General features: G+C 58.9%; 1 protein-coding gene across 1 annotated transcript; it reads right to left on the reverse strand.

Moving 5' to 3' along the window:
- Positions 1-5928: 5928 nt before the first annotated feature.
- Positions 5929-8484, reverse strand: PHLDA3 (pleckstrin homology like domain family A member 3). The gene is made up of 2 exons (XM_079696458.1): positions 7871-8484; positions 5929-6567 (listed from the first exon to the last, which is right to left on the reverse strand). Exon 1 carries the CDS (start codon positions 8300-8302, stop codon positions 7931-7933), a length of 372 nt encoding a protein of 123 aa, XP_079552584.1. The 5' UTR covers positions 8303-8484; the 3' UTR covers positions 5929-6567; positions 7871-7930.
- Positions 8485-15875: the final 7391 nt, after the last annotated feature.

A 15875-nucleotide genomic window follows, 5' to 3' on the forward strand; every position in this document is an offset into this window, starting at 1 on the left:
CACAGCAAGATCACATCTGAAGGTTCCTGAGACTCAGAGGCCTGGGTGGAAACACAGCGTGAGGACAAGGATTAGAGGATGGGGGAGGGCTCTTCAGAGACCTTGCTGGGAGGGGGCTTGCTGGAGAAACAGACCATTGTGGCTGGACCCACGGGAGGGGGGAATGCATGTTGTCACTCGCGGTTTGGAAGTGGGGAAAGCATGGTGTCTGACGTCTCCCTTTGCACAAATAGCTGAAAGCTCCAAACGGCTGCCCCGAACACCCCAGTCAAGTATAACTAATTGCTGCTGTTCAAACCGCTTTCTGAGCTCCGTTTGTCCTTTTATCCATCTTGATTAGCGCGGAGGCCCACCTCCCTCGCCACAGGGCGCCAGCCAAGGCTCCCAGGGCTGGCCTGGGTCCCATTCTGCCCTCTCCTGTGGGCTTGGTGGGTGACAGGCTCTGGGAACTCAGGCATGGTGGGTAAGTTCCTGTGCCCGTGGTGTCCCCGGGCAGGGGGACAGGCGTGCATGTGCATGTGTGTGTGTGCGTGTGCGTGCGTGTGTGCGTGTGTGTGCAGGGCTCTGGGCCACTGGAGCGCAGCCCGGTGGAGATCGTGGCGGCGCAGCTCAGTCTAATGACGAGGAATCTTGACGGATCCTGACCTGCTCTCTCTCTCCAGACTCCTGCTAACCAAGGGGGCCCCGGGGGCAGTGGGAAGAGCCTGGGTCCCCCCACCCTGGGCCCCTGCTTCCACTCTTCCTGGTGGCACTTCCTCGTCTGGACAGGAGGTAAGTCTGGCAGAGTCTGTGTGTAATTTAGGCCACACCCCGAGGGCTCAATGTTGGTCCTGAGTACATTAATTACACGCGGCTTCCCCCCAGATGGGGATCAGGCGGGCAAGGTCGCGGGGAGGATTTCTACGCGGCTGTGCTCACAGATGGCCATGTGTACCACCTGTGTGCTGTGTCCTTTACAGGCACTCTCTCCACCATGTCTCACAGTGATCCAGGAAGTAGACCATCATCGTCTCCGTTTTAATGGGAGCCAAGTAGCGTGGCCAGAAAGACACGGCAGGATTCCCACTCGCATCTATGATTAATGCTTTGGTGGTCAGCGGCCACCTGCACACCTGCACGTAGGTGCCCTGAGTCACTGCCCACACGGGCATTTCCTAAACGGCTGCTGTCTCACCACCGTCTCCCTGACCCCCCCAGTCCCCCCACGGCTCCCCACACCCATCTCCCTGCCCCCAGGTCTCCCTCCTCTGCGACCACCAGCCCTTCTGAAGCAGCTCACCGGCACCCACCCTGTTCTTCAGCGGGTCCAGCCGTGCCGCTCTAAGAACTCTCCTAAAGAATCTGCATGGGGCTTCCCTGGTGGTGCAGTGGTTGAGAGTCCGCCTGCCGATGCAGGGGACACGGGTTCGTGCCCCGGTCCGGGAAGGTCCCACATGCCGCAGAGCGGCTGGGCCCGTGAGCCATGGCCGCTGAGCCTGCGCGTCCGGAGCCTGTGCTCCGCAACGGGAGAGGCCACAACAGAGAGAGGCCCACGTACCAAAAACAAACAAACAAAATCAAGATATAATACACATAATGACCCATGTGTGAAAAATAATTACGTATTACAAATCATATATAATAATTATATATTACATATATATTTGCATAGGAGTAAATGTAGAAGGAAATATACCAAAATGCTAGCAAAGATTATCTCAAAGATGGGAACACAGAGATGATATTTGTTTCCCTCTTTATAATTTTCTGTCCTTTCATATTTTTCTTCAATGTAATAAAATAAAGGTGTGTGTGTATAAGAACAGCGGCTTTGAGATGGGAGAGAGAGGAGAGAGATCACGGCCGGGGGCTCCAAGTCAGCCACCTCCTCTGTGCTCACCTGTTGTGCTCCCAGGCTCTGTGCCACCTCACCTTTTCCAGCCCTGGCAACTTGGCCCAGGCCAGGTCTTCCCCCTGTGCATTCTCCGCCCCCTGAGAGTCAGACCCCTAACCCCCTTGGAAGGACCACCGGAAACGTCCCCTGCATCCCGCCCCACCACACAGCCCTCCTCGCCGTTCAGTCCGCCTGCTCTGGCTCCAGTACCTGGCAGGTGGCGCAGTCGCGGCACTGGTGCAGCAGGTGTGGAGCTGATTGGAGAGCCCGGAGGACACTCGGTTCTCCTTCCTCCCTGCAGCCGGGACCTGACCGTCCTCTGAGGACGGCAGGAAAGTCTGCTGGCGCCAGCGTAGGGGTCGGAGGAGCCCATGGGCCATCGCACGGTAGCTCACAGCCCGGGACTCTGCATGGTCCCTTCTCAGGGCCGAGGGCTGTGGGCGGAGCTGACTGCTGAGATGGGGAGGGTGGGAGAGGCCAGGCTTCCTGACCCTGGGCAGGGCTGGGAGGGGGGTGACCAACGGTCCCAGAGTGCCCAGGAGTAAGGGGCTTCTGGGGACACAGAGCTTTCAGTACTAAAACCAGGAGAGTCCCAGGCAAGCCGGGATGGTTGGTCACCCCAGCAGGGGGCTGAGCCCTACCTGTGGGGCTCTGGGACCAGGGTGCTGCCACATGGGGTCACGTCCGCTGAGCCCAGAGCCCTTGTCCCTGCAGGATGGGGTCCCTGTACCCAGGTGATGAGACAAACAGCATTTGGGCCAACACAGGACCGGCACTGTCCCCAGCGTTCTCATGCCCCTCCCCTGACCCGGGGTCCCTCCGTTGTTCCAGGGGATCCTGCCCCAGCCTTGATCCTGTGGGCACCCACAGATCCTCCCAACCCGGGGACACCTCACTGTGTCTCCTCCTGTTTCAAGGCCTGGCTGCAGTCACCCCTCCACCCCTGCAGCCTCCTCCACCTGACTCTGTGGAGGGTCCCTTCTGGCCCTCACGCAGCCCCCAGGCCTCAGTGCCCGCCTGTGAGCTCCCTTCTCCCAGGAAATCGCGGGCAAACTCACCCTGTCACTCACCCGCTCATCCTGTGAGAAGTACTCGTCTGGTGTGGATTCAGACAATACATCTAGAGGCCCACTGCCCAGTCGAATCCTGGCTCCTCTGCCAGTTGGCCGCTGTGTGACTCCTAACAAGTCACATAACCTCTCTGGGCCTCAGTTTCTGAATGTAAGACCTAATTCACAACCTCAGCGGCTGGACGTTCCATGACTCCCAGTGCCCACAGAGCAAGCTCGGTTACCGTTTGCCATCGTGATGATGAATCGCCTGCCTTGTCCCAGGAACTCAGAGGCAGCAGGAACATACAAGTGACGGGAGTGACCGACTGTCGCCAGGCAGTGTGGTGACGGGAGAGCCGTGGCTGAGGAGCAGAGAGCAGTTCCTTGGCCTGGACTGAGGGGGGAGTCTCCCCATGGTGGGGGGTGGGGGGTGAGCAAAGGCCCCCAGCCAGTCCTGGGACCTGGCGCTTCCTATGCAGGGGCCCCGGCTGGGGACTGTGGGGACAGACACTGGAAAGAACCCTGACCTCGGAGGGCACACTTCCTGGGAGCTGGGACTTCCTCCCTGTGCACCGGTGAAACCTCGAGAGGTTTTAATCCAGAGGATGAACTGCGTCCTGGGCGGGACACTCAGGTGGCTGGGAGGAGGTCAGCCGGGGCTCACGTACAGCCTCCTGGCAGCTCTGCGCACAGCAAATCACAGAGTCTTGCCGGGGTCCCTGCACCCGGGCCTGGTGGGGCGGCCGCCAAGGTGCCTCTACACCCCAGCTTCCGGGAAAGGCCAGCCTCAGGGTCACGGGCGCGATGCCCGCTCCCTCCTGCTCCCTCCTGCTGTAGACCCTCTGCTTCCGGCAGCTCTTTGCACTCGTCCCCATTCCCTGCAACAGGCTGGCTCTTGCCAAAGCCTCAGCTCTCAGCCCAGCTCACCTGACTAGAGCCAACCGGGCCCTTCTCCCCCGCCTCCCCAGCCAGCTGCAGTGGATTCCCAGCTGCCGCCAGGCTGGGACTTGCCCCATCTCATTTTCCCATTGATGACTCAGAGATCGGGCAGGGGTGAGCCGTGGCTGCCGAGGCAAATGGAAAGATGGTGGCGACTGCCCCGCCCTGGCCTTACGGCGTCCTCGGGGCCCCAAATGAGCGAAGTTTTTCCATCTCGTGCATGTCTGCTGGCACTGTCGGGGCCTCTGTGCCCCCAGAAGACCTTGACCTTGCTCTGTGGTCCAGCCGAGCACTCCTGGGGTGAGGGCCCGTGCTCCTTGTCCCAAACTCAGTTGCCAGAGTGACGAAGACACCCCTGATCCCAGGAAGCAGAGAGACACCCCAGAGAGGTCACATATCTTTTAAAAAACGAAACTCACTGTGCAAGCCCCGATCCCCGTGCTGTGAGTTCTTGGCGCCTCCAAGCAACTACGGGGCTCGAGTGATCATCCCCATCCCAACACCCGCCACCGGCACTAGTGTCTGCTGAGAGTCTGTTTGAGGGTCTGTGCTGGGGTCCTGCAGCAGCACCCCCCTTACAGGGGCTGGGACCTCCTAGCAAGGAGAACAGCCGAAGCTGGGTTTGGATAGGAACCAAAGCATACTTAGAACCAACAGGGCTGGCTGTTCCCAAAAATCAGGGAGGGCCAGGAGTTGGGAGCCCACTCTCCCCCTGCACTGCGTGTGCCCCCGCAGACATCCCACACTGGCTGTGCCCCCTGCTGTCCTGAGCTGCCAAGCTCCGGAACCACCCCTGCAAGCTCCGCTGAGGACAGGACTGTGCTGGGCAGAAGGACACTGCCTGGGCTGCTCACACCCCTCTACTGGCACAGCAGGCACTTCCTCGCCCTGGGCTCTGGGCTCGGATCAGGTGTTTCTTCATCTCCACGCCCCAGCACCCAGTGCAGCACCTGGCTGCCAGAGGCACTGGCATGTCTGCTGGATGAGTGTGTCCTGCACCCCGGTTCCACCTGCGCACAAACACGTTCCCATGTCTGAGTGTCTGGATGCCTCCCTGAATCCTCACCATCACCATCACAATCACCATCAAAGTCACCTTTGGGCTCGGTGGAAAGGGCAAGGATTGTTTTGTTTTATTTATTTGTTTGTTTGTTTATGATTCTAGTTTAGAGGCTGCTGTTTTAGAGCAGGATGGAGAAGCTAAGCCTTTCATGTAGCTTGAATCAAGGAAACAGTGGCAGACACCATGCTCTCCCCACACATATATACAAGAGCTGCCAACCTCCCCACCTTCCTCCCAAAGCTCATGGCAGACATCACCAATTGATCACAGCACACTAGCTGGCACAGACAGTGATGCTTATTTGCCATCGTGGGCTGGGTATGCAGCCTAAGGAGATCGTAAATGAGATATCTGTAAAAATTCCTTGGTAACTTGTAAGTTCTCATTTGATTGTAAGATGTAGTTCACATATCAGATAAGCAAGAAGCCACACAGGACTCTGAGGGACGGGGACAAAGGACAGAGATTGTGATCGGACAGGAGGAGGAATCTGATGGGGACCAAACAGGGTGGAAGCACTGAGGGAGCCCGACTTGCTGCAGGGGACATTCAAGCAGCCACCACTTGGCAACAGGGGAGGCCGGACGTGGGCTACCCCATCAGCAGTTCCTGTGTAACTCAGGACAGCTGTGCCTCTGTACCTCGGTTTCCCCACTGCTGAAAGTATTCCTTTTCAACCATCCCGTAGAGAAGACTGAACGGTGTTAACGTACAAGGCCCAAGTGTGTAAATGACAGAGACAGGCCCTACCCAGAATGCAGAGCCGCCCCCCCAGGAGAGCAGGCAGAGGGGCATCTCTCGAGACCGAGTGGGCCCGTGCAGGCCTCATGGTCCCTCCCCTAGGACCTCTGAGTCCATGTCCCCTGGGTTGCAGGGTCTCTCCCTCCCCAGGCTGGAGATTTCAGGATGGGGTGTGGACTGGGAAAGTGGGGTGAGGACACAGATGCTCCAAGCACCAGGTCTTAGCGGCGGGCAAAGAATTCCACTCAGCAAGCAAACAGTGTGGTCACTGCCCTTTGCAGGGCATCTGCATTTGTGGACGGGTGTGAAATGGTAATGGCTGACCCCTCACCACCCCGCCACCTCCAGGCCTAGTACCGCAGTGGGGGAAGAGGGGCAGGAGGGGGAAGAACTGTGCAAAGAGAGGCCTGGATGGGTGGGGGTCCCAGAAGGACCCAAGCAGCAGATGACCCCCAGGGGTGGGCCTCAGACCCATCAGCTACCCCCGCCAAAGTAAATCCAGAGGCGAGCCCAGGTGGTTCCTCTTCTGAGCGCCAGCCTGGCCTCCCGAGTCCTGGGGCGCTGGCTCAGCGCCCCCGGGGGACTGCCTTCCTCCAGGCATGGCACCAAGCCAGGGGGCTGATTAGCAGTCTGCAGAAGAGACGCAGGGCCGTGGCGGGAGGGGGCTTGGGTGCCAGCTCTCCATCGCGATCTCGGAGGCCAGGCCGGTGGCCGGAAGGTCCTGAGCGAGAGTCTGAGTACCTGGGGGCTGGATCTTCATCTTCAGCCCCTTGGGGCCTTTGACCTGCTCCCCGGCCCCGGCCGCCCCTTACGCTCCAACGCCTCCTCCACGCGTCCACGGCCTCTACCTCACCAAATGGAGCACAGTCACGCCCCGCGAGCCAAAGGGGGCATGGAAGCTGGCGAGAAAGAACAGCAGTCAGGGCAGGGCAGACACTGGGGCGGTGAGTATCCACAGTAGCTGTTTGTACCAGAGCTTCCCAACCTGCTCCAACATTTCAGGAGAAACCAGCATTTGTACAACACCCTGTGATCACTGCAGGAAGCCGTTCCTCCCGGCCTCTGAGGCCTGGGGGACCAAAGAGGATCAGCTCTAAGGACAGCAGGCCTGCCTCCTGCCTGGCCTCTCAGTGACCCCTCACTGCCCCACGAGAGGCAGTTAACAGGAGGGCCGGGGGTGTGCAGCACCGACCACCAGGCTCAATGGACCCTGCCTGGTGAAGTGAGAAGCTGCAGGGCAGGGAGAGTCAGGAGGGTGGTGGTACTGGGGCAAGGGGTATACAGGTTTCCACGGGAGAAATGACAACTAGATCCTTCCTCAACCTGCGCCCGGTTCCCCCGGGAGGGAGCGGCATCGGGGGAAGAGGGCGCAGGGCCAGGAGCCACGGTTTCTAGGTTCTATTCCTGGGCCCTCCCCTGGGCCTTGCTGACCACAAACCCGCCCCCACCGCCTCCTCCAGCTTCCCTTCTCGGCCCAGCCAGCGTGGCGGGCACTCCGGGGCAGGTGGACAGGCCCACCCTCCTTGGCATCAGTGGCCTGGTCTGCACACCCCCCACATCTCCTGGTTTCCCAACATTTCAGCCCTAGGACCCAGAACCCACCACTGAGAACAGGGAGTGGAGCTCCCAGGCACATCCCAGCTCCCACCAAGGTCCCACCATGGGAACTATGACTCCTTGGTTCTGGTCCCAACCCTGAGAACCCTGCCACTGAGGGAGGCTGTCTTCCTGCCTCAATCCCACAGTCAAGCTCCAGGACAAGCGTCATCACAGCAGAAAGGGGTGGGGGGCAAGCTCATCCCCCCTCCGCCCTCCCCAGCTCCCTGAAAGCCACAGCCCAGGAGCCCTGCCTTGGTGGGGGTAGAGGCCCAGCCGCCTGAAGGTCTGTTGTGCCAGCCTCTTCCACCTGAGTCAGGGCAGAACCAACCTGGGGAGGGTGGTGCTTATCCTGCCCATCTTCCTCTCAGGCACTGCGGGCACATTCAGGACCCCTGCCCGGCGCCCCAGGGGGAAGGCCGGCTCTTGGCCCCAGGCCCAGGCACCCAGGGTCGACTCCTGGGCTTTCCCTCCCCACTGGCCCTAGGACGGCCAGCTTTGAGGAGGCATGCTGGAGTGGAGGTGGGCGGGAGGGCATTTCCTCCGTAGGGGAAAGAGGAGACGGGAGGGCAAGAGGGAAGGAGGGCTCAGACCTCAAGAACTCACCTGACACGACCCACGACACCGCGTCCATGGCCGCGGGAAGCGAAGACGTTAGCCTGCGGTCTAGGACACGAGGGTCCCGGTCCCGAGACTCTGCCGGGCGCGCACGGTCTGGATGGCCTGCTGGTTCTTGAACTTGACCAGGCCTAGGGTGATCTGCGCGTTCCAGCCGGGGTCCTCGGGCGGGCAGCGGAAGTCGATCTCGCCGCCGCCCTCGGTCACCAGCGTGAAGTAGATGTGGCGCCCGGTGCTCTCCACGCACTCCACGGCTTTGATGCGGGCGAAGCTGAGCTCCTTGGGCCGGCCGCCCGCGCCCTTGGCCTCGAAGAGCTGCAGCCCGCGCTCGGTGAGCACGCAGCGCTTGCGCTTCCACTGCTGCAGCAGCCCGCCGCTGCGCTTCTCCAACACGCCCTCCCGGAGCACGGCCGCCGTCATGGGAGCGCGCGGGGCCGGGGCCGCGGCGCGCCCCGCCGGTTCTCCCTGCGGCCCGGCCGGCGCGCCCCGTGCCTCCCGCGCCGGGCTTCGGCCCCCGCCGCTGCTCCGCGCCCTCCCGCCCGCTCTCAGCCGTTCGGCCGCTCGCTCCCCGGGCCGTCTGTGCGTCGGGCGGCAGCTCGCGGGATGTGCCCTCACATGTCCCGCGCCCGCCTCCCGCCTCCTGCGCGGAGCATTCCTGCCCGGCCGGCCCTCCCCTCTCCTCCCCTCCCCTTCGCTCCTCTCCCCTGCGCGCCCGGGGGCGGGGCGCCTTCAGGCCTCCTGTCTGCCGTTTCTGGGGACCACAGCTCCTCCAGGCCTTGGACTCGGGGTGGGGGGATAGTGAGGGGGAGGAGGAGGGGGCGCCTTCCAGACGTGAGGGGGTCGCTGCTTGGGGGGGAGGGGGGGTTGCTCCGTGGTCGCGCACTGGCACCGGTTGGGACTCGCACGGGATGGGGGTTGCCAGACAGCTGCTGGAGCTTCCCAGGCCGCGGCAGTCCTGGCCCCCAGCCTCTGCCCCTCTCCTAGCTTGACCAGCTCCCCCTTGGCGTTGCGCAATCAGAAAAATGAGGCCGATCCTGGGGTTGGGGCGGGGGACGGGGGGGATCCTCCCCCATCTGCAGATTTTTCGGTTTGGGCCCCAGACAGGCTGCCCACAGCTGTCTCTGCTTGGACGACCCACTGTCCTGCGCCTTCCCCCATCCAGCGCGGCTGAGGAAAGCAGAACCTTGAGGTGCCTCGGCCTCCCCTCCCCGCGGTGGAGGAGGAGGGGCCCGCCCCCCATGGATCACCTGGCAATGGCACTGCCTGCATCCTGGGCACACACTGGAGGGGCCTGCAGTTCAGCCCACCTAGACCGTGCCTGGTGGAGTCAGCCCCAGGCCAAGCGCGACCGGGCCTGTTGCTTCCCCTCCGCAGATTCAATCAACCTCCCTCCATCCTGCGCCCCCCCAAGAAGGGACTTTTCCCCGGATGCTGAGCTGAAGCCGGAAGGAGGGGGCGGGAAGAAGGCTCCCCTCCCTTTTCTGCCTGGAGAGTATGGTGTAAAGATACCAGCTCTGTAGAGTTGGGTTCCGACCTCAACCCTTCCGCCTTGGTGGCTGTGTCCCGCCCACCTCGGGCAACTTCATCATCCTTCAGTGTCCTCATCTGTCAAATGGGAGGATTAATTGATTCTTATCTCACGAGCTGTAGTGAATAAGTTAGATTACATTTGTGAAAAGCCCAGGACAGAGCCTGGTAACTCTCAGAGTCTCAGGAAATGTTATTCCAGGGAATTCCCTGGTGGCCCAGTGGTTAGGGCTCCGAGCTTTCACTGCTGAGGGCTCCAGTCCGGCAACTAAGATTCCGCAAGCCATGAGGCACAGCCAAAAAAATAAATAACTCATTGAAAAAAAGAATTATTCCACCCCTTCCCCCAGTTTTACTGACTTTAGAGGACGATGAGGACCCCGGCCCGGCACTGGGAGACGGCTCCCTGGGTCCTAATGCCGCCCCATCTTGGTCAGCTCCTTCGGGACTTCCCATTTCTTAGGGACCTATTCATATACATGTTAATAATAGTTTATTATGGGAATAATGATTTATTCCCATAATAATGATAGTAATAAGGCCTCTTTGTACCCACACCCTGTGTTTCCACCCTCCTGCCCACTGATGTGGAGCCTAAGGGGCACAGAGAGGGTCCAGTGTGGAGGGGAGGGCGCCCTCCCCGGCAGCACCCAAGTCAGGAGCTCTCATCTTCCCACCCACAGCTCTGCAGCCCGTGTGCTGCAGGAGACACACGCGTACACATACGCGCACGCGCACGCGCACGTGGGCCAACTAACCCTCCTAACTCCCAGAAGGCCCCTCCACGGGAGGGAGTGGTCAGGCCATGAGAGAAGAGAGGCAACCAAGATAGACAGCTCCAGAGGGCGGCCGTGGAGGGAGCTCAAGGGGCCCGCAGCCCTGCTTTAGGGACCCCCAAGGTCTCAGCCTGCCCGCCAACCATGCCCTCCTGTGGCCCTCTCTCCAGCCTCCAACACCCACGCCCCCCACTCCATCCCTCCATAGGCATCTCCTGAGTGCACCAACCCAGCACAGTCCTGCATGATCCTACTGAGGAAACAGGGCTCCAGACCAGCTCCGTTCCTGACTGTTTTATCGCTGTCGTTTCCTCCTCCTCCGGGCCTGGCACACATTGGTGCTCTCTCCAGACCCAGGTGAATTCACAAACGTACGGGCTTGGAAAGTTTACAGAGCGCTCTCACGTGTTTTTGAGTCTCGTGGCAGATGAGATCAGAGAGGCCAAGCAACCTAGATGAGGTCACACAGCTTTGTAAACGGCAAAGCTGGGATGAGATTGTGTGGTGGCTGAGAGGACCCAGGATCTTTTGCTGACATCACGCCACCTCTCTGTAAGCATCTGGGTCCACAGCGTTCCTTTTAGACATGAACCAGCCACCCACACTGTCCTCTTCAGCTTCCTGGCTGGAGGGGTGCCAGGCTTTTGGACATAGGAGAATGGCCGAAAAAAGACAGAAGCACTGGGTAAAGGGGAGGCCATGGGAGGAAATTCAGCAGGGCATACTCTATTTGCTGGAAAGGTTGTTACCAATTAAATGTCCGGTTCCCAGCCTCACGTCTCCCCGGTGTCCTGTGTAGGTCCTTGGAACCTGGGAGTCCTTCCCCCCACCCCCACCCCCGGGGACGAGGGGAGATGGTTCATTCTAAACCTTTCCCCCAGACTGGTGTCTGCCTGGTGGCCCCATCTGGGAGAGGCTCAGGCTCAAGCTGGTTTACTTGAGCCTCAGAAGGATCTAGAGGGGCAAGGTGCAGGGGGCTAGTGCTGGCGCTCCCTGCCTGCCAGGGCATCTGTACCCCACCCCCAGGGAACACCGCCCCTGGGTACCAAGTCCCTAGGTACACTGCCCCTGGGTACACTGCCCCCGGGAATGGAGCTCTCACTCAGCCTCTGGGGCTTGGCTGGGGCAGTGCTGAGTCCCGGAGACACTCACTCAATTCTAATGGACTTGCTGACTCCACAGGGGACTGCTAGACAGAACCGGGGCTGGCTCTTCCCTCTGCCCCCTGCACCCACCCTCCCAGGGAAGTTGCATCCAGCTGGAATGGGCTGGACTGCAAAATGGCCCCAGGGAGCAGCGGGCTGGAGGTGCTCTGAGCCTCCCTAGTGGGGAATAAGGCGCCCGGTCCACTCCAGGTGGCTGCCTGGGACGGGGTAGAAAGGAAGATGGGAACAGGATGGGATGGACGGGGCCCAGAGAGGCTCAAGGAGTAAAATCTCTGCTGTTTTCTACAATGTTTACTTAATCTTATTATAAATTCGCTTTAGTGTTCATTCACTGTGAGGCTCAGTCCATAGGACAAGCATTGAAGATCATTATATTTACAAAGAGAATGTATATTAACACGGTACAACTTTAAACTGAAGGGAGGATCACCCCTGTGCTTGCAATCCTCCAGAGCCTGAGGCCCCTCGGTGATGCAGCCTGGGGGGCCTGCCCCTTTCTCCCTGACCTGTACCCCACGCCTCCCCCACCCCCAGCCAGTCTCCTCGCCAGCCTGCCCACAAGGCCACGGGCTCCTCCCTGCCTGGACCGCTCCTCCCCCAGCCGCTCTAGGTTCGTTTCCTTACCTCACACAGCTCTGTCTTCAGACATCGCCTTCTCAGCCAGGTCGGCCCCACCACCCTGTTTAAATCCCCACACACACAGTCACACTCACACACAGACACACACACACACACACAGTCACAGGCACACATACGGCATCCCCTTCCCTGCTTGACTTTTCTCTATACCACGTGTCACCATCTACAAATCTTGATATTTTCCTTAGTTATTGTATGTCTCCTCTACTAGAACGTACGCTGTATGCCAGCAGGGAGTTTTATCTGTTTTCTTTACCCTTGTAGATCCAGCACCTAGACTGTTGCCTGGCACACAGGGGGGCCTCAGCACATAATTGTTGAATGAGTGGATGAAATGGAAATGTAACTGAAAATAACTGGGAGGAGGAAAAGGGATCACGGCGGAGTTTCCCATTCTTTCATTGTCAGGAGTCAATAGACGCTACCTAGAGTGAATGAACTAATAAGGAGAGGTCTAGGTATATGATTTAGAATAATAATAACTACCAGATGGTCACAGGGGATTTTTAAGGCAGTGAGGCTATTCTGTATGATACTGTAATGGTGGATACATGACATTAAATACATGTGTATTACGTATATTTTTAAAATAAAATCAAATCCCTGGGGCTAGCTAGAAAACTGGCCTGGCAATTCCCCAGGTGGGCACTGCAGGGCCTCCTGGAGTTGGGGGTGGGCACCACAGCAGAGTAGCCCCTGGGCTGGGTGTGCAGCCCCTCCTACCCCTGTGGCTCGCTCGCCCATCCCCCGCCCTGGGAAACACGGGAATCCCCAGGTTCCCCCTAGACCCCTGGCAACTGGGATTGGACGGCTCCTCCAGGCTGCCTGGATTGGACTCCCCGGAAGGAAGAGGCCGTGCGGTGCAGACAGTGCTTCCAGACGGCAAGGTACAAAGAGTTCACCTGGGGAATCTTGTGAATGCGGATTCTGATTCAGTAGGTTTGGGCTGAGACCTGAGATTCTGCTTTTCTAGAAGCTTCCACGGAACATACTTGGACAAGGGTCTAGAGCAGCGGTTCTCAAGTGTGTCAGCAGCAGCACCTGGGAACTTGTTGGAAATGCAAGTTCCAGGCTCCACCCTGGACCTGCCAAGTCAGAAACTCTGGGTTTGAGGCCTGTGTTGTAACCAGCCTCCAGGTGATTTTTTTTTCTTTTAGAATTGTGTTGCATTCTTTTTTTTTTTTTTTAAATTTATTTTTGGCTGTGTTGGGTCTTCGTTTCTGTGCGATGGCTTTCTCTAGTTGCGGCGAGCGGGGGCCACTCTTCATCGCGGTGTGCGGGCCTCTCACTATCGTGGCCTCTCTTGTTGCGGAGCACAGGCTCCAGAGCGCAGGCTCAGTAGTTGTGGCTCACGGGCCCAGTTGCTCCGCGGCATGTGGGATCATCCCAGACCAGGGCTCGAACCCGTGTCCCCTGCATTGGCAGGCAGATTCTCAACCACTGCGCCACCAGGGAAGCCCCCCTCCAGGTGATTTTGATGCGCCCCAACCACCGGTGTGGAGGACGGAGCACTGAGCCGGGAGACGGGGCCCCAGCTCCATGACACCTGGGACAAGTCTGTCCCCTCTCTGACCTCAGTTTCCTGGTCCCATAAAACGAAGGCTGCCCAGCCCGTGTTAGATTTGTAAGAAAGTCTGGCCGGTTTCTGGGGGGATCGGTTGTCTCCCCTTTGGTGACAGGAGAGGAGCATCTCTTCTCCTCCCCTGTCTGCTTCGCAGTCCCAGGTCCCTGAGGTCTGGTGGCTCCCGTCACCTTGATGGGACAGGAAAGTGGGTCTGCTCGCAGCCTGCTTCCCCCGCACCACACACACACACACACACACACACCCCACACGCACACACACACCACACGGACACACACACCACACACACACACACACCACATGCACACACACACCACACGCACGCGCACGCACACACACACCACACGGACACACACACCACACGGACACACACCACACGCACACGCACGCGCACACACACACACCACACGTGCACACACACACCACACGCACACCACACGCGCACACACACCACACACACACACCACACGGACACACACACCACAGACACACCACACGGACACACACACACACCACACGGACACACACCACACGCGCACACACACACCACACGCGCACACACACACCACACGCACACACACACACACACACGCAACCTCAGTCCACAGTTCCTCGCCGCCCTCCTTTCCCTGAGACTTCTCCTGACCTGCCCACACCCCTTTGATGTAGAGCGCTTAGTTCTAGGGCTTTGGGGTTTCCTCGGGTCTCTGTTTTTCTAAAGGGCAACAGAGAAAAACTGGGTCAAGGTTTCAAGTCTCCAGCGATTTGGGTTTTATGGGCACCATTGCAACAGATGTCAACAGGGCACCGCCCAGGCTTGCTCCTGGGCTGGGCTGTCTCAGTGGAAATCCCCTCCCACGCTCAGCCGTTAATCACTTTCCAGCCCAATAACTTTCCTGATTCACCAGGGCTCCCTGTCGTCTTGAGAGCGCCCACTGCCCACTCATTGATGCGGCTGAGTCTGGGCTTGAACACATTTGCTCCCAGTTTGGGTCTGGCAGAGATTGGACTGTGGGTTCAGGTCGGGGCCTGCAGAATTTTCCCTTTTCCCACGTCATCCAAGCATCTGGATACCCCTGCTCTAGGAGCAAAGGGGCTTCCCTGGAACGACCCTCATCCTCGGGGACACTGGGTCAAGGGGCAAGATCATCAGAAGAAGCCTGACTGCTGCCCAGGGAACTAGAGGCCTCAGTCAACCTGAGGGCACCAGCTGGGCAAACTCGGGCACACAGAATGCTTTCTAGTTCATGGCTTTCTTTGTCTTTTAACAATAACAAAGTGTTTGAAGTGCAAGTAATACTTGAATGCACTTTTGCTGTAAAAAATTCAAGACAAGAAAGTACCTTTTTCCACTCCTTCAGTCCCGCAACCTCAGAGACAAAAGTCACTTAGCTTGGCGTCTTCGCTTCCACACCTTTGCACCTAGAATGGTATCCAGCAGGCTTCTCCTTGGTCATGTGCGGGGCTTGCCCCAGCACTCATAAGTCCCCTTCCAGCTCCGACATTCCCTGCACTGGTGGGTGGCTCTTCCCTGTCCTCCTAAAGGGCAACCATTCATAGGACCTCATTAAAATCACATGGGGTAGCGGCATGATGGAGGAAGAAGGATGGAGAGAAAGGTCACAATGGCCCCAGGACTTCCTTCTACCTGAGGGGACCGTGGTGCTGGGGTTTTCCTGCTTGCTTTTGAGTTTCAGAGCGAGGATTATGAATTTTCACTTGTATTACTTTGATAACTGAGACCTTCCTCTAAGTGCCACTGTCAAGACCAGGCAGAGAAGGCTGTGAGTTGTCCAGCCTGGGACTGGGGTCAAGGAGAAGCTAAGAGATGGCTCAAGGCGGAGGGGCTGAGGAGAGGGAGGGAAGCCCCTAGCATATTCTTGACTATGATCTTCGGGGCGATTGGTGGGAAGGAATGTCAGAGTGAGTCATACTGGGTGTGAATTGTGTTCTGGGATGAGGCAGGGTGAGCAGGGACCTCCCTCACTCCTTCTGGAGGGAGAGGCAACACTGCGTGGCCCAGGATGGAGCCCTTGAACCCTCCCGAGGGGTCCGGCTGAGGTCGCAGAGTAGAAGTGTCGAAGGCCCAGGACCAGGGGCTTGGCCAGGAGCAGAAAATACCCACTAAGCGCTTTATTCACCATAACCTGCTTCCGGAATTTTCACGGCCTTGGGGCAAGTCTCCCCAGGCCCATAAACGAAGAACATCAGAGCTGGGCGGGTCCCAGAGCCCGGCTTGTGTGTGTGGTCCTGGGGCCAGCAGCATCAGTACCTCCGTCCCCTGGGAGCCCGAGAGAGGTGCC

This window comes from Hyperoodon ampullatus (genome assembly GCF_949752795.1).
Source record: "Hyperoodon ampullatus genome assembly, chromosome: 2".
Classification (NCBI taxonomy): domain Eukaryota; kingdom Metazoa; phylum Chordata; class Mammalia; order Artiodactyla; family Ziphiidae; genus Hyperoodon; species Hyperoodon ampullatus.

Coding starts and splice junctions, on each gene's coding strand:
- PHLDA3 (XM_079696458.1), bottom strand. CDS start 8,302: ATGACGGCGGCCGTGCTCCGGGAGGGCGTGTTGGAGAAGCGCAGCGGC.